This window comes from Brachyistius frenatus, unplaced genomic scaffold, assembly GCF_029030835.1.
Source record: "Brachyistius frenatus isolate BFR_SWC_R1_liver_20210118 unplaced genomic scaffold, ASM2903083v1 Contig_332, whole genome shotgun sequence".
Taxonomy (NCBI): domain Eukaryota; kingdom Metazoa; phylum Chordata; class Actinopteri; family Embiotocidae; genus Brachyistius; species Brachyistius frenatus.
This window is the reverse complement of record NW_027210931.1, coordinates 13,295-38,259: the sequence shown is the minus strand read 5'-3', so window position 1 is coordinate 38,259 and position 24,965 is coordinate 13,295. Positions and strand designations below refer to the sequence as shown.

The window sequence follows — 24,965 nt, the reverse complement described above, 5'->3', positions numbered from 1 at the left end:
ACTCTGGGGCATACAAGCTTGTCACTATAGTGTACCTTCACACTACCCATAATTACTTACAGATTTATTTATCAATGAGTTAGATATTCAGTCTACACTGATGGGGGTGGAGAAGGTGACCATTTCCAGTGTTTGATAGAATTAGAAACAGAAAACTATACAAATAAGACACTAGAAACAAGACAAATAAGCCCAGGAAAATGTAGGTGAGGATGGATTTATCATTTTAGGGTGCAGAAAGTCATAATTGTACTAATTATTTCTGTGTGGAGTTTGCATGTTCTCCCTGTGGCTGCGTGGATTCTCTCCGGGTACATCCTCCCACCATCCAAAGACATGCTTGTCAGGTTCATTGGTGATTCTACCAATTGCCCTTAGGTGTGAATGAGAGCGTGAATGGTCTTTGTTTCTGTCTGTCTCTATGTGCTGCCCCCGTGATGGACTGGCAACCTGTCCAGGGTGTACCCTGTCTCCGTTTCTGGGCACACAAATCTTGAAGGTGACCCAAGTCTGCCTTTTATTTTTTTTAACCTGGGCTTGATTTCAAAGAACTAAAGGTACAGATGAGCACAGATAATTGCATGTTCACTCTTTGCCTTGGGCGCACAGGGACTGTTACCACTTGGATGAAATGTTCCTCCTAATAGGGCTGGTAAATGTTCCCACAAAGCTTTTAATAGTAACTCAAGGACACCTGGGCCTATTGATGGATCCAACAGTGTGCTATATTGGTACACATTTACATAGACTTGTAAAATGTTTACTGTGTTTAATCACAAGTAATTTATTAACCAATAGAGAGGTGTAAACACTCCATCACACAACAAACTGTTTGTTTTTTTAGGTTGGTATGCTGTCTGATGTGCTGGGTACAGGTTACATAAGAGTGACATTTGGTCAAATCCAGTTGGTCCACATCTCAGCAGTTTACTTTGTGGTGGTTAAAGCTGTTGCTTCAAGTGCAATTTGCGGTTCTTTTTTTTTTTTTTTTTTAGAGTTGAAGTGTTTTTGCTGGCAGTGAAACACCTTGCAATAGAAAGTAGGTAAATAAAAGTGCTTTGATATGTTGAATAGTGAGTGAGAGAAGGTTCAAGTCTACTTGTTTTTTTACTTTCTATGATTTACAACAACTTTTCAGCTCTTTCTGTACTGATCTTGTGCCGTTGAAGGTTAATGTACTGCGTAAATCACTAAAAACATTATGACATTTGTGTGTTGGCTGCACAAGAAACTTGCCACTAGCCCGGCGCCAGGTAACCTGACCTGAGGTGCATGTTTTTGGATGATGGGAGGAAGCCGGAGAACCCGGAAAGAACCCACGCAAGCACAGGGAGAACATGCAAACTCTGCACAGAAAGGCCCAGGACTGGATTCGAACCCCAAACCTTTTTTGCTGTGAGGTGGCAGTGCTAACCACTGCACCAGTGCCTCCCTTCTTAGTTTAGTTTGGATGGAGCTTGAGTAATGGATCACTGGGATGATATCAGTAGATATTGGCTGCTCGCAGATACATAATACTTGCCCTGGCATAGCCTATGTATTGGAGATGCAACAATTCATTACAGAAATTAAATGTTTTTAAACCCACATTTTTACAACCCAAGTTTTGAGGATAATTTATACTGCAATTAGTCTTTATATATGTATGTATCAATTGCAATTATTCATTATTATTAATATTATAAAATATATAATTATAAAATATACTATAGGCTATAAATTCATAGAGGTCTATATGTGGGAATGAAAAGTTCTTTTGCAGTGCATTTTAGCCACAACTCTTTTAACCAATCTAAGTGTCTCTGCATAGATCAAAGAACATAGGATATAATTAGCATTTTAGCCCTTAATTAAACAATTATTTGTGCCGGTGGCCCCGCCCCTTCCTCTACGGAGCCAAGATGGCGACCGTTTAGGGTGGAAAGTGTCCAGTTTCAATACTTCTTTTTTTGGGGTGTTTTGAGTGCATCATCCTGCACTGCTGTGTTTCTGTACTGACAGTGTGGAGAAAAAAAAAATTAGTGAGTGTTCGTGTACAAGTACACCATTTGAAACACAGCAAGACACTCACTGTTTAAGTCTACGGTTCATTGAACCCGGGTGACCCATGCAGCGCAAACTTCCTGCGGTGACTATTTGCCTGTGGCGCCCTCTGTTGGCGAGAACAATCACGTGGAGCGATATGAATGAAATAACAACAGTATCAATAATACAAATAATGTACAAATTAATATAAATATATACACATTGAGCACTATTGGCAGACAATAAATATTATTTTAAGGGTTTATTTACGTCGATCAACCACCGTTGTTAAACATATTGTGTTCAGGCATTTTCTGGGACGCCTCGCCGACTTTAGTCGATCTGATCAAGGACCCTAGGATGTCCATGCTTGCTGAGCGTAAATATATTTCTTTCTGAATTTTTAACGTATATTTCTGTCTTCTTTAGTTGTAGCTATTTGTTATTCTGTGTTTTATCTTCTCAAAACCCTACCGAAACCTAATGTATAGATATTTCCAACTGAAACCGTGTCGTATTTTAGTAGGCCTACTTGTTAAAAGTATTCCGGCGCTGACATTAGCATTTTCTACAGCAGTAAGCAAACACGTGTTTTCTCTTGTAACTTACGGAGCTTAACCACAGCAACTCACTATCAGCTCATTTGTAGCCAAAATCGGCGTCATTAATAATTAAATAAAATGTTTTTCCATCTCTTGTCTCCTGCTTTTTGTAGTTAATGACTCGGGATGTTGTCACAGTGTTAAATGTGACATCTATCAGCGTTGTATGTAAAAAAACAAACAAAAAAAACAACCTAGTCTCAGAGTAATGAGTGTTTTGGTGCATTGTTTGTCTGCACTGTGTATACAGACTGAGTGCGAGTTTCTTTTTCTGCACTTTTACTTGATGTCTATGTTGGCTGACTGTTCTGTAATAATGCTGCTGCTCTCTGTTCAGCCCGGAGGAAACAGAAGTGGTCTGTTGACCCGAGGAACAGCACCTGGAGCAAAGATGAGTCCAAGTTTGGTCAGAAGATGCTGGAGCGAATGGGCTGGTCCAAGGGCAAGGTGAGTGTACCGATGACTCATCAGTGGTGTCTCCAGACAGGCAGTGGATGGGAAGAATTGGTAAACATTTGTCACATGTCTGTTTTTATTTGTTTTTTTTTTTTATCTTCAGGGTCTGGGGAGGACTGAGCAAGGCTCCACCGACCACATTAAAGTAAAACTTAAGAACGACAACTACGGGCTTGGGACCAATGCCAGCCAGGAGGTGAGCGCAGTTAAAACATACATACAATTACATATTAATCAAAAATAGGCATTTAGGTTTTATTCTTTAATTTGAACTGGTAACGAGTATCGCCAGTTAGTTTTAAATGCTGAGTCAGTTGACTCTACATATCCAAGTTTATCTTCCATATCAGTGTCAAACTGGTCTGAAAACATAAAATAACCTGTTATTGTCAAACAAATGTTTGTCAGTTCTGTTGTGTTGACATTTGCGATCTTCGCAGGATAACTGGATTGCTCACCAAGACGATTTTAATGAGCTTCTTGCCCAACTGAACAACTGCCATAGTCAAAACAACATCACCGGTATGTACAGAAAACTCAGTCAAGCTGTGTAGTTTGTATATATAACGCATTTTTCATCACCACAGTTTGATTTCATTTGTTTTTGTCAACTCTGTGTGTCAATGATACGACAGAGAAGTGTGTCAAGTTGTTCTTTATGCTAAGGGACAAAAATATTAAATTTACATTTGTGACCTTTTGATCTATTTATTTTTTCCTTGGGTTGTAATATAGAAGTGGTACGTGTGTTAAGCATGTGGTTAGATTACATCCAGACTGTCCAGACCTTAAACTATTGCTTCTAACCAGTGTTAAAGCAGCTCACCGCATACAAAATCACTGTGATACACAGAATGCACAGAATATTTTGTCAATTAATGGCTACACATTACTCTTATTTACAGCATAAAGTTAATAGATATAGCAGCACATACAAGGGCACACTTGCACATGCAGGTCAGAAGATATATCAGCAGTATCTGGCACATAGCCGGCCAGCTGTCGATTTAATAGGCCTGAATTATACCATATATCTTTGCATATAGTGTTGACATGTAGTGATACTTAATATGTTTTCAATTGTAAACTTTCCAACACCAGTTACAGACTTTATCTGCCATCAAGCATGACTATGACTGTAAATAGGAAGTGTGTGAAGAAAAGCTTGGTTGGTTGGTCGACCTGATGGACAGTAGAGGGTGCTGCAGTGCAACATTTAGTCGATTGAAGGCCTGGACTTAGTCTCTGTCACATCATGAACATGCTCATCAGCACTGTGCCAGAAAGCTAAAAGCATGTTAAAAAAAAAACAACCAAAAAAAACATATATGGTGCTTGTAGAGGTTTGGTGCAATAACAACACTTTTAAATCTGTTTTTATATGTGACTACCTTTCGTTCCCTTTTTTGAATTTTCTTTATTAAATGTAGAAACTCCACCAGACGAGCAGAAAGGCTTCAGCTTGGAAGAGAAATCCAAGACCTCCAAAAAGAGGGTCCATTACATGAAGTTCACCAAAGGTGGGTTGACTTTGTGGCAGCTGACAGTTCTTTTTAGCTTTAGAGAGAGATGTGAAGGATAAGAAGAGTTCAAGAAGACAATGAAAACTGGGGCCTCTGCTTTGGTAGTTTTTGACATGCAGACACACAGTCACCTTGACCTCTCGTTGAGCCCTGTGCTCTCATCTCAGACCACAGACGCTGATCAGAGCTCTGTCAGCCTGTCCTGGGTCAGTTGGCCCGGTGAGTGCTTGGGGAGGTTATTTATATCTCTTGCCTCTCTTTTCATTACTCTTTTACATGTCAGGAAGTTAAGATTTGCTGGTCAAGGCCAGTACACTGATAGGCACAAGGAGGAATTTGGTGTTCAGGACCACTGGAGACCAAAATGAATAACTTCAAGTCCATATTTTACTGCTGAGTCTCTTTACTTGAGCATAGTTTCATGATTACGTTCACAACTTGGTAAAACTGTCGAAGTGCTCATCAGTGAGTTATGTTGGACTGTGATTTGCCTGTTTTAAACTTGCAATTTCTTGCTGATATTAATCCAAAGGTTTTTTTTTTTTTGTAGTGCAAGATTATCCAATATGAACATATGTTTAGATAAGGAATCTATAATTATTTGTCATTGGGTTCAAATTTACCTCATCAGGTCAGCATACTTGGCAACAAAATATCTTGACTTTTGCTTCACCTGGAAGAGCCTTTTATATTACACGTCATTCAATAGCTGCTTCCTGTTTCCTGTTTGGGGCATCTGGCATCTCCATTTACTGGCCCCCCAAAAACAACACCTCCCGTGACCTATTAGATGACCCTGCCAGATAAAACATGGCCTCGGTCTCTCCCCAGACCCTCTCACCCTGTCTTTGTGGTCTTAATTTGGCAGGAGACAGAAAAAGATGCTTTTTCCTGACAGATTAGACGCACTTACACAAGGGACACTTAGGACATAAAGGATGGACGTTAATGCTGTGATGATGATGATGATGATGCTTGTTTTTCTTACTTAACTCCAGATGCTCTATCTTCTGTTCTCCCTTTCTCTACATTTTATGATTTCATACAACTCGTTATAACGGCTCATGTTGAAACTTGCCCAGATGCACCTTTGCCTCATGTTGTATCTGCATTCGTGAGTCTACATCAGTTCTACTGATTTGACAATTAATGCATCCATTTCAAGTTTACAGCATTCACATCTCCTTTTGAAATTTGGATTAGTGGCTGTCCAGATTGATTGGAGAATGTTATTCCAGTTAACGTGAAGACCAATCGTCAAAGCGAATATTTGAGTACAGTCACTCTAGATCATTGTTCTGTGGCTTTTGGCATCAGCATATTTGATTTGAACTAAAATGATGCGCATGCCAAAAGTGCCAAGACCCAGCTTTAATTTAAGTAGGTTTACATGAACATGCAAATATCTGTACGGCAAATGTTCCCCTTTTAAACATGCACCTCAATCAGTCAATTGAGGACCTTTGTTTGGGATTGTCGTCCTGCTGAACGTTGGAGTGTCATCCAATGGGTTTCTGATGCATTTGTTTGAATCTTGGCGCACAGAGGGATCCTGTGTACTTCTGCATTCATTCTGGTGCTTCTGTCAGCAGTGACGTCATCACTAAGTACCAGTGTGCCATGTTCATTAGCAGCCATACCTGCCCTAACCATCACGGAACCACAGCCATGTTTCACAGATGAGGTGGCTGTTTTGGGTAATGAGCTGGGCCTTTCTAGTGACACTTTCCTCTTTGCATTGTTTTTGGTGGATGTTGATTTTGGTTTCATCAGTCTGTAGAACTTTGCTGCACAACTATAACGGCTTCTTATTGAATGCTAACCCAGTCCTGTGTATCCCAGTTGGGCCTCTCTTTCCCTGCCGTTACGTCCACCTCTCTTCCTCTCCTTATTGGCCTCAATGACCTTTCCTTTCAAGAGGATGCACTTGTACCCCAACCATCTGTCAAATAGTAAAGTCTGATCCTGCAGGACTTTATAATGTAATCCGTTTGAGAAGATCTCGTCCATTATCACCGCCAGCTGTTTATGCATGTCAGTGGAACTTAAAGTAAAAGTAGCATCTTACATTCGCCGTCTGTTTCATTTGATGTCCGTTCTTGTTTAGAAGGTTTAATTCTCACAGACTGTTAGAAATCTGAGAAGGTCTTCAAAGGAAGAAATGTTTTTACTAGAAATTCAATCTTAAGCCACTTTCTGTCTCTGTAGGCAGGAGAGCTGTCATTTCAACTGTCTTTGGCAATCTAACACCGCATTGAACGGTCTCCACTCAAAACAGGTGGCAACAGTTGTCATGCAAGTAAAGGGACGCTGGCACTTGGTGTTTGTTTATAAGCGACTTATAAAGGAATGGAAACTTGAGAGTTGAGTTCTCGGAATGCGCAACAAGCATCAAGTTTGAGTGTGAAACTCAGTTTTGAGATAATTAAATTGTTTAAATATTGACGGCCCTCTCACAGTGGTAGGAGACAGCCATAGGAAGACATACTTTATTTATCTCTCGTTTTTAATTGTCTCCTTCTATTGAAATTTGCCACACCGTGTCCAGGTCGTGCTGTGGATTGGCACTGGCAACCAAAGTGTTACCTGGCAACATCTAACCTGCCACGCCTGTTTGCATGCTTCCACTGACTGACTTACACTCCCCTCCCTGTGAACCTGTTGCCAAGTTAAGGCTTCGTAATAGATTTAGTGTTGCTAAGCTTGTTACATGTTGAAAAGGTCAAGCAATACATTCGTAGTTCTCTCCTACATTGTCAACAGGTAAAGGTCAATATTTGGATGGTAGAGACGGAGGTTGAATTTACCATTTTAATATTTGATTTCATATTAAATTGAAGAATGTTGTATCAGGCTGGGGCGAGACTAAATCAAATATTACAATATCTCTGATCAAATACCCTTGATTTTGATGTCGGCATTATTGTATGGATAGCTATCGGCGCTTTCACAAAAAATATTTACACGGTGAGATGTTTAATAATCAATAATGTCGATATAAAGTGGCTGAAGGCAATGATGGAACAGCAAATACATTGGTTCTACACTGGTCAAACCCTACGACCCACAATTTTTTCTTAGTCATTAAGTCGCAAATCAAATGTTTACAATTTTTGAGGGACTTATTAAAAAAAAACAATATTTGAGCAGGGATACACAATACTTTCCTGCACTCTTAAAACATGAAATAAAAAATAAAAAAGGCAAAAAAACCTGGACCTACGGTGACGAAAAGTCTGACTTTTTTTTATTTGCTTTTGTTTATACTGGTGATGTTCATCAGGTTTCATAAATCTAAATTGAATTGTATGCTATAAAAAGGCAGACTAATGTAACCCTCACTGTGTACAAATGCTCGAATGAGAGCCAACAACTGATGTGATGAGTTTTGGTCCCTGCTGTCATGACAATGCTGGAAACAAGCAGCCACCGCACACGCGCTGCATCATGGGAAACAATAAAGGTGTAGCATCGGAAATTACCCGCTCAAAGTGTACCTGCAACCCATCACCGTGAGAACCACTGAGCTAGAACAGTTTGATGAGTTCAGAAAATGACATCACCTTACTGTGAGGCAGCTTTTCAAACCAGGAGAAGACATTACGTATGCCGCGTACCATGATATTGATGTAATATCGATACATTGTCCAGCCCTATTTCACACCACATTGCTTGCTTGTTCTAATAACCAGTCACTCAGCTCGGTGCACAAAAACATTGCTGCTAAAATGTTGTGGCCACAGTGGCTTCAGAAAACCTTCCAAACACACACCTCTCCCTCTCAGTGCCGGCCTCCTCCTTACTTTCTCCTGCTTTTTTTTTTTTTTTTTATATTGATATCCTGTTCGTGCTGGCTCCCTCTTTGCAAGCATTGAGGATTGATGGCCTTTGTTTGTGGGGAAAGGCACCAAAATCTCCGCTGCTTAGGTCCAGGGCCCACAGCATAAACCAGTAACCCAGTTTTAATTGCTACCTCCATCCATCACCTGTCAGGGCAGCAAGGGTGGTTGATGCAGGATTTAACTACAGCTCTCCATCCACTGCTCTGTGTGCTGGTTTTTATCAGAAGTTTGGGCTTTTAACAAATCAGAGTTTTACCTTCCAGATAGCATGTGTCTTGTGACAGATTTTGCCAGAGGTTAGCTGAATTTATAAATTACAATTGGTCATTTGGTCCCTCGAAACATCGCATCTACCTACAATTACACATTCAGTACTTAATATTACATCTTCAGTCTTTGTTTTTAAAATTATTTTTATTTGTCCAACTGGTGTGTTTGTCTGTTTAAACGTCAGTGGTTTGTAAATCTGGTTTGACTCGTTATCTGTACTGATAATCGTTGCCATTTCAACCGTGACCTTGGAAACACTTTCCACTGCACGTTCGCAGGACCCATGCTTCATCCCACTTAATGGCTCTCAGCCATGTTTAAAAGTCGATGGGAAAAGTACGTTAAAGCTTCTTTTTATCAGAACATTGTTATTTGCACTTTCACCTAAAAGGCTGAAAAGTTTGACAGGTACTTCCTCATCCAAACAGTAGGAAGGTCAGATTGGACATAATTTTACGTCTGACCTCAGTTCACCAGATGACAAACACCACAGGCCCCCCTTTCTCATTTCTTTTAGTTTTCAAGAGACTTTCTTGGTTATACATCTTAGACCTGCATGTGCAGTGACTTTCAAAGCCAAGAGCAGGGGAGATAGAGGTTTAAAAGCAATAAATAACCAAATGTTATCAGAGCCCTGCTGAAGGAAGAGGATGCAGCTGTACGAACAGGACCCAGGCTTGAGACAGACGACTGTGTGCTTCAGGAGTCTTTGAGGCCCGGCTTGAAAATGGGAATCCGGAGGCGTGGCGTGGTAGACCTTGTCGTCGGTTTATTATTCTTTTGCCGTTTTATCCCTGCAGCAAGAATAAAACCAAGCAAACCTCCCCTTTCTTTACTCAGTGACCACCTTCCACTTCCCTAACACGCACACGCACACGAATGCTCTCATGCTTTTAACCATTACAAGTCACTTGGATCAAACTGAAATTTTCAGTTGTGTGTCTTCAAATTCATGTCTGTATATTGTAAAACATTTGGCTATGAATTGTCTTTGGTAAATATGTTAAAACGTATACCTGCAAATGTATGCCGGGGCCGATTTATTTATCATTTTATATTGTTGTTGAAATAATCCTTGATTTTATGAGCCTGAGTGATAAAGCCCAAAACAGGCTTAAATTCTTGGATAATATTTAAAATGTCTTTTCTTTTTTTCTTCTTTTTTTTTTAAATTTAGGAAAGGACTTATCCTCACGCAGTGAAACAGACCTTAACTGTATCTTTGGGAAGAGAACAAGAGCTGCGAAAGACCAAGAGCAGGTAAAACATGAATCTTTGTTACTTTACCCAGAATTGGGAATAAAAAACAACTTTCAAGCCTTTTCTAAAAAATAATTTTCTTCATCATTGTTCCATTTCTATTGTTGACCTGCAAACAAAGGCTTATTTTTTATTCCTCAGATCCAGTTTGACCAGACAATATTCCTTATCCATTTACTAACTCAGTCTTCTTGTAATGAAACAGCAGTTTTCATCTAAACTGAGTGGACAAGCCTCTGATCTTCCTTAACTCAGTCAAAGTCAAGTGTGCACCCGGAGAGGAGATGGCAGAGTTCTGACCACGTGGCACGAGCTTATCTGTCTCTTTCTGGGTAATTGCGGATGACCATTGGTGCTGATGCCTCCGTTGGTTGCTCTGGTATCATGTGATCCTTCTGCTTCTACAGGGCCCAGCTCCTGATCAGCCTGTGGCCTTTGATTAGTCGTGTCACAGCAGGCTGCTTTAACACCGCCAACAGGCCACTGATGGGGGCAAGAGCACCTAAATCCAGTTAAAGGATTTGCACTCCAACACCCTGCTCCTCTCCTTCGCACTCACCTTTTTCTCCACTTCTGTCTCGGAGCGTCACATCAGGTGGTTAAGTGTGCCAGCGGGCATTATTAAAGGAAAATCAGAATTGCGGGGAGGTGTGCAGAAATCTGAAATGATGACGCGCGCAAAAAAGTTACCTTTTTTTTTTTTTGCTCTTGGCGTAGGTAGTTGATCACTTCAAACGTTGCCATTTGGCGTTATGGTAGGTCTCATGCTTTTGAAATATAGCTTACAGGCTCAGAAAGGTCCAAGTTCAAGCCCAGGAAGAACCTTTGGCTTACGTATCAAAAACAAAACTTCACTCATTTTTGAATTTTTATCTTTTGGGTTGTTGTCAGAATTCAATATCTACAAATTAAACTTGTTGTACAGCAAATGTGCAACTGAACCTACTGAGAAATTTACAGGAACTGTAAAGGAGTAACATCTGCCTTAGTTGAAAGACAGCTGAGTGAGTTGCATATTTAAGGTCCCAATAACTCTGCCGTGTGTTTTTAGATTTTAGATGTTTGAATGGTGCTTGATGGTGAACAGACCGGATTCTGAAAGATATTTTTCAAATTTTTCATGTAAACTGTGGGAATGGTATCGAGACTCAAAAAGTGACACAAGCACCTTAAAAACATTGTCGTATTTTAATAAGGGCAAATAAATCTTCATGTAATAAAGTAGGTTTTCTTGTTTGTCACAAGTTTGACTGACCCAATCCAAAGCTTAGAGGACAATTATGTATCCAGATTTGGACTTCAAGGCACAGAAATGCCTCTTGGTGGCTTCCTGTGTTTATCTCAAGCATTTGGCTTGAAGAAATTGGCATCTTAAAAATCCATAAATTGTACAAAAAGACACCTTCTCTGCTCTCTTGCAGGGGCTGAGCCATAACGTCACAATGGCAGCTGCTCCCCAGCTGATTAACATTGGAAATGCAAGCAATACACACCATCATTTTCTCCCTAATCGTTTGGTTATGGGTTGTTATTTTTCAGCCAGGAGGGACACCATTGACCATATCGAAAAACACTCGATACAATTACAATGGCTTCCCACGAGGCCTTGTGTTGAAGCCCAGCAACATCAGCAGGTTGCTGGGAAGAGTTAAAAAGGGTGATGGACCAATCAAGCTCCAGGCATTCTGCCGGATCTCCTGTGACTGTCCTGCGAATGTGTCCGTGACACTGCCAGTGACCCTCGGCTCCCACTGATCTGTGCTTACAGTTACCCGCCGCCGCTCTTATGGTACCAAACACGCCCTACACCATGCAGTAATCTCATTGTCCCCACTGAGTTATAGTGACTATCCAAACATCGGCAGCTTTGGATTGGTACTGATTGATTGGTTTGGGTTTGCACATGCAAGCTGCCACCAATCGCATTATCACATATCTGCATCCTGACAAGGTGAGGCCACGAGACTCGAACCAAATCTGGATCGGCCTCTCCAGACCGTCCCTACTTCCTCCTCATGAATCTTCCCGCCTTCACCCACCACCCACTGCTGTCTCCCCAGCCTTCCCTCCACCAAGTCCCCCACTGCTCGTGTTTTCCTTCCTCCGCAGTGATGTGCTTCCTGCTCGCCTCTTATCGCTGTTCACAACGCTCCCTGAAAACGCAGACAAGCGCACACACATGCACACATTCGCGCGCACACACAAACAGTCCCACATGCCTCTGTTCATCAAAGGCAGCACTTGGATGTGTTGAAAAGAACGTGTGAGAACATATGAAGAGAATACAGTGGTTAGTTATGGACAGGTAGCCGCTAACTCTTGTCCATTATTGCGTTTCACATGAAGTACTGTCTATAAGTGATGTTTACACGTAAACCTCTTGTCCTGACAGTAGTGCTGCGTTTATGGCTAAAATCCCTCTTTCAAATTCAAGATGCAAAGATTTTTATTTTATGATTCACTTTGTGTATTTTTGAAGTTGCTGCTAAATTGTGAAATGAATTGGTGTTTTTGATATTCAAACAACCTCAGGTAAACTTGGAAGTGTAAGGAAACAAAGACGCTTGAAGAACACAACAAGCTGTGTGACATTAAAACCCCCAAATCAACGACTCAATGTCTTTAATATTTTAATATATAAAAAGTATCCTGATGTCTATCATCTGTTTATTTAGGACATATTTAACACATAAAAAAAACCTAAATTCAAACCTAATTTTACTGCTTCAAGATTACTCGTTCAATAAAGGCTGCTATCTGAAAGATAAATCGATGATCACCATTTCACCCATAACCTTTTTTTAATTTTTTATATATATATATATATATATATATCGTGTAGCTACCTGAAAATATATGCTTACAACCATTATTTACACTTCCTGCCCAGTGAGGGTTGTAGTGTAGCACCTGTCCATCTACTTAGCTCTCTGTTATCCATCACCCATCCCACGCTTACCGGCCCCCTCCATCTCCTGCCCCCTCTTGTGCCCCTCAACACAATTACTCACCGCATGACAAACGACAGGCTCTCTCTGCCGAGATATCAAAAAGCGCCGGCCACTTCTAAATGAAGGCACTTTGGCAGCCCTGTGCTCCCCGTGCTTATCGGCGGGCGAGCAGTGCCCCTGGCCGTCCTGCGTCCTGCTCTCCTTCCTCCCCCTTCTCCACCTCCCCTGCTCTCCATGCCCTCCTCAGGGGGTTTAGTTAGGGGAGCCACATGGAGGGCCAGCCCGGCTTGATTTATCTCCCTTGCCCCTCTGCCCAGCCACTCAGGCAGGCCGAAAGAGCCGACGAGGCTCCAACGGGCCTCAACTCGAAAGCCCGGCATTAGCTGAAATAAACCATTCTGCCGCCCAGTGAAAAATGTCCTCTGATTGGCTAATTAATCAGTCAAAGGGGAGCGACGCGGCTTGTGACTTGAGGGACCCAAGCGGGCGACCGCAGAGGGCCTGCTGATAAATAGACTCCCCGCCGATTCATACATCAACAAAAGTTAGTCATTTTTTAAAGCCGCCAGCTCGGATGAAAGGTGGAAACAAGCCATAGTTTTATTTTTCCACCTACATTTCTTCCTACCTTTTTCTGTTTTGTGGGAGGGGTGTTGAAAAAGACAAAATTCTAGTTAGTCTTTTTAATTTCTGTATGTTTCTCTATTTTTAATCTGCATTATTAAAACCATTTTCTAATATAAATATTGTGACTGTGAAGTGACCATGTCTCAGATGATGAGTCAGACTTTGTCATTGGAATTTGAATGAAAATATGATTAAATTACAATATTTCTATTTTATTTTATTTTTTGCATTTATTTTTCCATGTATTGATTTTGTTAAAAATCCGCAACATAATCCATATTATTTTCCTTTTGTTTAGTGCCATCGGTGAATTGAATTTTGGCCTTTTAATCAGCGCAATAAGAAAACGTTCACGTCTGCGAAGGTTTTAATGTTAATGTTGACTAACGGCTATGCCTTTATGACTACTACACACATCAAACAAGCTCTTTATTAATTCTGTACTCCCTAAAAGTCTCAGGGAAGAAAAATGGTTGAGAATAATTTGGTACGAGCCTTGTTATGACGTGTGAATCTCCAGTCAGACGAGCTGGTATGGCGCGCCCTGTTCTCGGGTCAGCGTGACCCCTGCGGCCTCTCCCACTCCCACTCCTGCTCAGGCACAAAGGGCCGCGGATCAGGCCTCATCGGGTGGCACCTGTTGCAAATGTTTGCTGCCCACGCGTCGTCCACATGAAGGATCGCGCTTCAGCGGGGGCTCCCTCGATACCACCATGTTAAGGAATATGGGGCAGGGGCAACGCGGGTTGGGGGCTCGAGCTTTTGGCAGATGCGTCGCCAAGGCGCCGGGGAGCTGATGGGCGGAGTCGAGCCGTGAAAGCAGTGTCTGCTGACAGCGCAGAAGCAAAACCTCTCTTCAGTACAGAAATTGTCTGCAACTTTATTACAGGTTTCACAGGTTACTACTGAGGCCTGTGAACAGTAAAGTGAGTTACAGTTGAATAATTAATTTGAACTGTGTCAAAGGGATGAACAGACTTGGCTGGATTTTGTTGATAAAGCATCAAAATGGTTCATGTCTTTAGTTGCTATAATTATTTAAGATTCAGGCTTTTTTCCAGCTGGACTTGATGCACGTAAGCAAATTGAGAACTACTTCTAGCTTCCTACTTCTTCATTTCAAAGCTATTATTTCTCGTCTATACCGACTTCCTTTATTAAGAGGTAAAATGTTGTTTTATTATATGTTATGTACAAGCGTATGTTTGTATCAAGTAGCTTTACTGTGTACGGCTTGTTTACTTTCTTTGTCTGTTTAGTTTCAAGTTCCACTGCATTTTATGATTGACACTAGTCGTAGGAATACGGTACCAGAGCCCTGTTTTTCTTGTTGGTTCAGTTGTCCATCAACTTGCAGTGTTGATCTGTTGAAAGGGAATGCCGGTGTAAACGCGCGTCGCTGCAGTGTGGTTGCTGCGTTTTGAATAGGCCTGTGCACTCACGCATGCTGGCTGCTCGGCTTATTGTGAAGCCGGGGAGCTCTAATTCATTCTCGGATAACATCTAATTGCCTCGAGCAAAAGCGCTCCCTTTCTTGAAGCGTGTTTGTTGACGGGCCCTTTTACTTCTACCGCCGAAAATATCAAGACCCGCCGAGTGAGTCCCCCACGCCCCCCCCCCCCCCTCCACCCCACATTGCCTGCGAATACTGACACACACACACACACACACACACATGCACACACACCACACGTTTGCCACTTACCTCCCTGGCAGTTGTGTGGACTGCTCCCTCCTGGCCATGCCAGCTCGCTGACACGTACAGATTAGCGCAGGACAAAAAAAGAAAAAGGAGGGTGTCTGTCTCTTCGTTACGGGTCTAAGCCAGAAAACAGGGGACTGGGGTAATTACCACCTGGTGAAGCTAACTGCCCAAAGATTTCCAGCCCTCGGCTGTTTACAGCCACAGACTAGCGTTTAATCACTGACTCTTTAATCTAATAAATCACAGCTGGGGAAAAATAATCACAGTATCTTCTCTCCCTGGGGTTGGGGTAGGGGGACCCCGGTGTTTGTGAGAGGGGGGGAGAGGGGCAGTGTCTGCAAGCCTTTGCAATGTTAAACAAGCACAGAGCAGTCATGCTGCATGCATAATGTTGTCTTCATTTGTTACTTATGATAAACGTTCTTGCAGCAGGCACAAAGTGCAATTTTTCAAAACCCATTTCTTTGTGTTTGGTCTTAACTACACCGAGACGCTATGCTTAGAGAAGAAGTCGCGCTTTATGGAGGCTTCATACCGTGTGGCATTTAATGCGCTTAGCGTTCATCACGTTAGAGTTTTTAACTTTGTTACTTTGTGCGCTGCTCATCTATGCAGAAAAGGAAGATGCATATTAGAATCTCTTTGGAGGCAGCGACATTACTTAAAAAATATTGATGGTCAACAGAAGCATCTACTTATTTGCGAGGGAATAAGGTATCCACCTGTTTTTCTGTCCGCCCACATCAGGCTCATGAAGGATGGGCTGCTGGACTTGTGCGTTCATCAGGGAGAGACGGCTGGCTTATCAGGGCCTGATCCATAGACCCCGAGTATCACCGAATTTATTATTGTGGCAGGACAATGAGGGCACACATGCAATTACAGACCCTACCGATATTGGCTGGAAATTATTGGAAAAAAAACCAGCAAGTAATGCAAAAAGGCAGTTTTTAAGAAAATAAATGGGCAAGTGCGGCATTGTGAAATCTTAATTAACATGAGCCAGAGGGTGTACCTTTGAAACACTGCTTATTTATAACTATTCATATTTACCCGTTTTAATACAAGTAAACCTCCCAGCAAGGCATTTGAGTGTCATCCAGTTTCTAATTATTGTACGAGGTTTTGATTTTTCATGACTGATACAAACCAGTTACCATTTTGGTGATTCTTGTAATATATTTGTTTTAATCTTGTCGGCACTTCTTAAATGACTTGAATGATTTGTTTGTTTTGGAACAGCCATAAAGCAGTCATTTAAAAACACGCAAAAAGTCAGTGAGACAATAACACCTTTACCTCTTCATTTTAGCCAGTTTTTAATACAAAGGGAGAATGACTTATTATTTTGCAATCTTTTTTCCTAATAGTTGGCCAAAAAAAGTCATATATGTGTCAGTTTGGTTGTGCATAAAAACCTTTTGCAGGTAGAGTTATCCCCTGTTTACACCGATTTTATTAGCACCCACATTCACTGGTTGTATTGCTGCATCAGGGAAACAGGACTGCTTTGCTCGACAATTTTACAGGACTTCTGTGTTCATAATAACAATTGGATGCTGTGTAATAAGACCTCGTAAATGACCTAGAATTACTGCAACTGACCAGTTTGTATTTTTCTTTTCAATGATCAGACTTAAGTCGGTTAAATGTCATAAATGATTACTGCTTATCATGGGATTTCTGAAGTCTACAGATTCCATCAGATAAATATTTCGATCTGACCGAATAACGAGGAAAGAACTAATCCCCACGTTAGATTTTGCAAACAACAGTTGTTTGATGTGGAGCCAGATGGTGCCGATATGTTGGCGTCGAGCAGGGCTACTAAAAACATGATGTATGTTTCGTGCTGATTCATAGAAAGAGCAGATCATTTCATCATGTATACCAATTGGCTTCGTACGGTCCAGTCTTTTGTTTTGCTCTTTTGCACTCTCAGTCTAGTTAGCTGTAAAAAAAAAAAAAAAAAAAAAAAAGAAAAGTCCTTAGCACTCTGTTAAACATTGAAACAGGTTCACTGATGCACAGCTTTGCATTTGATTGAGCTGTGGAATCACAAACAGCAGCAGCAGCCGTCAGTCTCACTTCATGACATCTTCACTGACTGCAACCATCAACAGGTGATGCAAACGGAGCATTCTGCTTCATATCGGGGACATTTTGAAAGTTATTATCCTGACCAAGGGCGACCTGATAGCTGCGTGGCTTGGTGGCGTAAACATCGTCAGCGGATCCATTTCCTGTCTGTTTTTACTGGTCAAATGTAGGAAAGGCAAAATGCCCCAAAAAATAATTGGAATTTTTTTATTTTATTGTCCAAACCAATCCTGCAACGAAAAAAAATACTGGTGCTCATCTCTCTATGGATAATATACAATACTCTATAAACATACAATAGGACACCACAAAAGGGCTTTATTTTCCAAATGCAGAGCTGTTCAGTTGTCAAAAAGGTCCATGTAGTTTTACTAATTTACTCCTCAAGTAGACCTACGGTTCTGCTGTCCACTATTTAGGATTTATGAACTCTCCCTGACCTCTGAGGGTGCCTTGTTGTATTTGGCACTAAGAGGTTTGCAGAAAATCGTTTTAAGTCCCCCAACACTTGATCACCAGTTCATGGTTTGTCCCTCTGTGCAGTTACTGACCGCCACTGAACGAGAGGACTCCAAACCTCGCAATGTCTGAGTTCCTCTGATTTAAATCATTTGACCATAATAATCTGACCCATTTGAAAGTTTGCTCATGTTTTGCACCTCTAAGACGTTGACGATGAGATGTGACGGCTCATTTATCATCTAATATATCGCAGACCTTATAATGTGCTATTTACTTTGTGTTTAAATAAATGAACCGAACAAAGTTCTGTGAATTTCAGTGACTTTTTACTGGATTGCGTCTGGTAGAAAAGTTTCCCCGTGCACTCCAGTGAACCTTTTCCGTCTTCTCTCTGCTGGCTTGATTGACTCTCTGCCTGAATATGTTGGCCTCGGTATGTTGGCACCTTGGCACGAGTCTTACCATTGGCTTTCCATTGGCTACATTAGCAGGCAGAGATAGAACTGGAGTGTCTTGAAGGAGGCGGCCTGTTGAATGTCTTCCCACCCTCTCCTTTTCTCTGGGACCCTCTGTGGACCCTCCCTGTGTTCCCTGCCCAGCCCCAGCCCCCGCCAGGGGAGAGAGCGGAGCAGGAAGGGCCCGATAGCCAGCCAGACCGCTCCTCTGCTGAAGGAGCCTTATCTCAGAGCTGCACACAGTGCATTGAGCGCATCCTTTTCCTGGGGTTCTACGTCTGGGAGGAGAGTAGGAGGAATAGACACGGCTCGATATAGGTGTGTTCTCCAACCCCGATTTATTTATTTTTAAAAACATTTTTTAGTCATTCTTCTCCACTTGCTGCAATTATGTAAACTATGTCTGTACGTTTTTAAGATGTAAGTGGAAGCTTTTCTCTGCAAATTGGTTTAGCATGTACAGAGCAAGTTGGAATTTAGAACAAGAAATCCTTCATTCTTTTAAAGCATTCTTACTGAATATCATGGCATGGGAAAAGTATTAGGTTCACTTTGTAATTTGGTGGATTCGATTTGGTAATTGGTTCTTTGTGTGCCAGTTCACCGAGTAAAAATAATCACTGTCAAAGGAGGATAAACATCCAAACGGCAGGGGAAATCTATCGACGATAACCGAAGATCCTCTGTAGCTACTTAAAACTGCAATAAAGTGTGAATGTGTAACTTTTTGAAAGAAAAAATGACAAATATCTTTCTTTTATGAATTAATGGTTGATGTCATGAGAAATAATTACGGCCGTCACAATATTTACATAACAGCCTCGTCACAATCTTCTGAGATATCTCGTTGGCACCTCTTTCTATTGTTGTAATTTAATGGCTCTTAAGTGGAGGTTTAGCACCACCACAGTACATTGTTTATTTTAGACATTTCTACCTGCCGTTATCAGTAGTTTCTTTGTTTACTTCAGTAATATCTGCCCTATGCAATTTTTGTTTTCCAAGTTTAAAAGACAAATAGAAATGTAATTTTTGCCAGTACATGTCTGTTCTACTTCATACAGTGAGTCTATCGTATATTATAAAACTATGATTAGGCTCATATTTAAGCCGTAGCATAAAATGAAAAAAACCCTAAAAATTGTTAATCGCTATTATTTTTTTGTGACATTTATTCTAAAACGTCATGATTGTAACAGGTTTAGAAATGATATGCATATGTAATTATTACGTTTAGGATGAGGTGTTTAGGATTAGGAATTAGGTTTAGGAATGATATGCATATGTAATTATTACGTTTAGGATGAGGTGTTGTTACTGTCTTACATGTGAGTTTCTGTTGTTCCAGTTTCATACGACAATATTTACACGCAAGAAAAATATGTTACACGCAGAAGAGAATCAAACACTGACAGAGGAGGTTTGAGTTTTCTGTTGAAAACAGAAAACATTTTCTCAATGAAAGGGGTTGAATACATATACATATTAATTATGAAAATACATTGATATGACAGGGATCTGTTTTTGAGTCATAAAAAAAATCAATGATTTTTTTTTTTTTAAAAAAAATTATTTTCACATTTTTTGTATAAGAATATTGTTTTGGGAATCAGTTGTTTTTGATCATGGCTCAGAAACAAAGACTGATAAGAGATCAGAGAAAAGGAGACACGAATGCGGAAACAAGAATTCAAAACACTACTGCCGAGTAGCTTGTCAGTAACATGTTGCCCTCAACTCTCCATGCCAAGAAAAATCTCCAGGGCTGCCAGTAATGCTGACTGAATCTGTACACGCGTGTGTGTGCGCGTGTGTGTGTGCGTGTGCGTGTCCGTCCGTCCGTCCAGCACAGCACTTCTCCTGCTGTTGGATCAGAGTCTAATGGAGATCCCCAGGCTGTGAGGACGAACCGCATACCAAGCTCAAGCCACCTTTCCCTGACGGTGAGGAAGATGTTTCTCTCCCAGTCACTCTCTCCTCTTTCTTCCCTCGCTCATTCACCGTCTCCCTCTCCTGAGAGTAATTTCACAGGCAGCTCTAAAGTGGCCCCCAGCCATCTTCCAAATCCCAGTTACATGTTGTTTGGCGCTGTCAGCTCTAAGCCCCATCTCCACTCTCCCAAGCAGAGAGGATGCCATTGTGCAGTAACAGGGAGTATAGATTTTCTCTGGGAAGTTGGAAAGTTTTGTTTAATGGCACCTCACCTGAAGGGCTTTATCCCCCTTGTTAGAAGTTCTTTCTCCTCACGGTCTGAGGTGGCGGAAAAGTTTGTCTGTTTAAACACTTGTCATTTAGCCTCAATCATATCCATTTGAATCTTTTTTTTTTTTTTTTTTATGTACAGTAATGTACAAGTCTCCCGTTTTACTTTGTTTCATTTCTGGTACGTGTACAATCTGAACCCAAACCCAAGTCCAAATTTCCCAACGTCTACCGTCACAGGTTGTGTTGTCCCTTTGAGATAAAGAGTATATTGTAGATATTCCTCTCAAAAATTTACCAAGTCAAAATAAAAACCCATGTTGCTTTGTACACAGAAATAATAGTTCCTGATAAAATATAAAACATGACCTTGGGACCTTGATCCACAAGCAAATAAGGTTTGACTTCTTGTAAAGTGCTTGTTAAAAAAAAAGAAAAACAACTTCTATTTGAATGTATTATAGTTCTTGGCTTTTGTGTTTTTTTCTTCGCCCTGGTCTTTTGCTGGTGTCCCCAGAAAAGTGCTTTGGTTGTGAAAAAGTTGTCGACCTTTTCTCGGTCGAGAAGGAAATTCACCTCTTCATTGTCCGCGAAAAGAAAAAAAACATGAAAATGGCTGACCATCAGTCAAAGTTGATGTCAGGAACCAATGCAAACATGAGAGGTGGCGATGGCTACAAATTCAGTTTTTGTGAATATCTGTGCAGTAACTCCAGCTTCTCCTGTTATACTTCTCCTCTGTTGTGTAATACTCAAACATGTCCGATCAGTCACAGTTCCACTGTAAACTTTTCTTCACAATTTATTGCCTTTCTTTGCCGTGTGTAAATTCGCAGAGCAATCATTTCTTCGTATGGGAATCAATATATTAGACCACAAAGACAATGGTGGTTCCCTTGATGAAATTACATTGACTATGAAAAGCCTTTTAGTTGGCTAAGACTAATAGCTTGTAGGTTTACATGAAGTCCCCAGTAGCTGGTTTGAAAAAAAAACAAAATTTGAGATGATCCTAAGAATCCATATTGATATGTTGCATGTTACAAATATAGATACAGTAAACTATCCCTTCACAGGCCCTAGAGGAAGCCCAGTGTGTATCCGATAACATCCCTCTGCATTTTAGTCCGTTGAGGTCCCACAAGACTTGTTTGGCGCTACGTCCGCATTGTTTTACCCAGACATCAGTTAGCTTGTCTATCTCAATCAGTGCTGAGGGTCAGAGCTGTGTAATCTGAATGTAAAAGCTTCAAGGCCAAACCACGAGGTGACTCGACACAACACGGTGTTTTCAATTTATCTCTAATCTGTAGGCTTTGAAAAATGCCGTCCACTCCGCCATCTCCGAGGTAATACACAGAGCGGCAGTATTGTTTAGTGGGACTCTCCAGAGGAGCTCCTGTATTCTTCTGAACAAATCATTATGCATTGAGTAGGCCATTAGGAAAATGAAGACAAATGGGTCGCAGAGGTGAGGTGACAAATTGTTCATGCTGCCGAGTTCAAATCTGGACCGTGTTGTGCCTCAGTTGTAAAGTTGGCCCCGTTTTCCATGTGTAGCCTAAAGGTTGGAGAGACGAGTTTGTGGTCAGACTGGATCGTGTCCCCCAGACTGGAGTTGAACTAAAACTAATGAATGAGTGCTGTGGATTTTTGCCCTACTTTTTATACACGACAGTCGTGGCCTGAGGCATAAAAGTTCAGGTTATCTGTACGTTCCATTTCGTATGTGATATTTCAAGAATACCTTGAGGGAATTTTTTCAGATTTGGCGCAAACATTGACTTGGACTCGAGAATGAGCTGATTAGAATTTGGTGGTCAAAGGTCACTTTGACCAGACAATATGTGTGTGGCCATAATTCAAGAATTCATGCGCTAATTTACACTAATAGGATAAAATGATGAAATGGGGACATTTTATACCCAATAAGTCAAAGGGTCAATGTCACTGTGACATCATAATGTTCTGAAAGAACACTTTTCTGGCCAACATTTAATGCCATAACTCGGGAACAGAAAGGCATACCGTAACCATGTTTCACATTTGGACTAATCTTGTCCACCTTGAAAACGTGGCGCTTGTAAAGATCTTCTGTGCTGTCAGGTTGAAGATGTGTTTGAAGCATTCGTGTTTTAGGACCTGTAACGTGTTTGCATCATCATCAATATTTGAAGCATCGTCAGTTGTCATGGCCACAACTTTGTGTTCAGTCAGAATCAGCTTTATGGGACAAATTCCTTTAAAGTCTTCACTAAATATATTATTATGAGTCTGAACAGCTACGGATGTAAACAGCAGCTTGACTCGTTGATGAAGGCACTTAATTCTAGTTAACCTTCACCATCAGTGTGAAGCCTTTTTTGTTTTTTTCCTCTGGGCAGCTTCCACTTCCATTCAGTTTGAAACTGTTGTATGTTTATTAGCAGACGCATACAACACGGGTACCGCATAGCAAACATCTTCCTCACGAGCTTGATCTTTTTCAAACATTGCACTGTGTAAGTTGTGGAGTGGTCTCGAGTCTCAAACTCATGATGACACGCTTACAATTACAATTACAAGTAGTGCCTCAGGAGTGTCTAAAAGACAGACCGTCAGACTCCATGTTCATTTCGGAATATGTCCTTTGACTTCACACATTAAATAGTTTCATGCTGCGCCAGGTTTCGACAATTTGTTGTAAGAAATATGTAATTCTTTAGAGGGAAAAGAATGTGTTTGAAAATATTTATAGATCATGAGTTAAATTTAGGAGGCTTTATACTGATATCAGCTAATGATTAGGTTTTTTTTTTGATAAATAGATGATATAAATGAATGATATGATATGGGCAAATGTAGATTTCTTTCAGACTGCCTTCATCAGGCACAGCTATCGTTTCATTCCAGTGTGAAAATCAAGTTTCAGCTGTTGTTTGCTTTGCTATTGAGCTATTACAAAGGGACGGCAGTTAAAGAGCTGACTGTGCAAAGACATACAGCTGGATGTGTGCAGAAACCAAGTGTTGGAAGAAATGGATGATACATTTCAGAAATGTGACAGTTCTGTTGATAGTGCTTTTTTTTTTTTTTTAAGGCTTTGACACCTATTGTTACATCGACATCCTATTTTGGGCTCCCGCTCTTCACTCACTGAAGTCTTCGTGGGTAATCTTTGCACGTTGATTGACGATCACTTAAGCTCCTCGATTCACCATTGTGTTCCGACTCTTTATCGTGTAGATTCTCTAAATGCTGCGCTAAAGCCTAACTCCGTCTGCTCATCTCTGTCTCTGTGGTCTAGGAGAGCAACAGCGGCGATTCTCAGGGCGAGACGGAGGAGAGCGCGACTCCCGCTGCTTCTGAACTGGACACAGAGTCCATCGCCAACACTGTGACGAGCACCCTCACGATGCAGGAGTATTTTGCGAAGCGAATGGCTCAGCTGAAGAAGGCTCGTGGGGCCCAGAGTGCAGCACCCTCAGTGGAGGCAGAGGCCTCCGAGACATCTAGTCCAATCCACACCAACAACGATGACACAGAGGAGCTCAAAAAGAAGAAGAAGAAGAAGAAGAAAAAGGCTGCGCGTGAGGTGGAAGTGGTAGAAGAGATGTGTCCGATTGTTATAGAGGATGAAGAGAACCAAGAGCAAGAGCGTTCAAAGAAAAACAAGAAAAAGAGGAAAACGGCAGAAAACGAAGGCGCTACAGAGGAGAGCTGCAGCTCCACCTCTGGTGTCGAGCCGAACTGTGAAGAACTGCCTCCCGCTAAGAAGAAAAAACTCCGAAAACACAACAAGGAAGGTGAGCTAGCAAATGGACACGAGGCAACTGAGAATCAAACGGTCGAGTCAGTGGTTGTACAAAAAAAGAAAAAGAAGAAGAAACAGAGAGAGGAGGTGGACACTGTAGTAAAAGAGGAGGAGGAGGAGCTGGTGAAGAAGAAATCCAAAAAGAAAAAGAAACATGAATAAGGCAGAGTTCAGGGCAAAGTTGAATCCTCTATCCCTCAGGGTGACCTGGTACTCTTCCTGTTCTCCTGAAGAATCCCATCTATGGAGTAAATGAAATGCCTTTACATACACAACATAGTATCTGTTAGCGAAGATGACTTGTGTATTGGGAGGAGAAAAGGCAGGTTTGAAAACCTTGAAGCGGCCTCAGCCTCACACTCCTGGCTGCTGAGGTACCACCGTAGGAGGAGATGGAGCAGTTCTCTTGCTGAGAGTGTGAAAAGGAGATAGATACCACTCTCACTGCTATGGGAAAAATAAAGCTCAGAAAATGTGTCGGGTAAAACACTTTAAAAAAAAAAAAAAATTTTAATCGGCAAATCCTAAGTGTACCTCCTGACTTTGTTAATTTTGACAGAGCTGTTTCCAGCTGTTTTTATGCTAAACTAGCTTAACTTCATATTTACTGTACAGATATAAGAGTGGTATTAATCAATAATCTCTGGGCAAAAAAAAAACCCCCATGAACTGAAGCGTGTCTCTCTGATTTT

At 41.2% G+C, this 24,965-nt stretch overlaps 1 protein-coding gene across 1 annotated transcript; it reads left to right on the top strand.

The window, feature by feature from the left end:
- The first annotated feature begins 2,367 nt into the window (after positions 1-2,367).
- Positions 2,368-24,758, top strand: pinx1 (PIN2 (TERF1) interacting telomerase inhibitor 1). The gene is made up of 7 exons (XM_069723524.1): positions 2,368-2,404; positions 2,965-3,074; positions 3,187-3,279; positions 3,524-3,605; positions 4,514-4,603; positions 9,896-9,978; positions 23,767-24,758. Exons 1-7 carry the CDS (start codon positions 2,386-2,388, stop codon positions 24,433-24,435), a joined length of 1,146 nt encoding a protein of 381 aa, XP_069579625.1. The 5' UTR covers positions 2,368-2,385; the 3' UTR covers positions 24,436-24,758.
- Positions 24,759-24,965: the final 207 nt, after the last annotated feature.

What these genes read in the sequence shown, in the direction of transcription:
- pinx1 (XM_069723524.1), top strand. An exon ending in TTACATGAAGTTCACCAAAG is followed by an intron (nt 4,604 to 9,895) that starts GTGGGTTGACTT and finishes TTTTAAATTTAG; the next exon opens with GAAAGGACTTATCCTCACGC. An exon ending in CTGCGAAAGACCAAGAGCAG is followed by an intron (nt 9,979 to 23,766) that starts GTAAAACATGAA and finishes TCTGTGGTCTAG; the next exon opens with GAGAGCAACAGCGGCGATTC.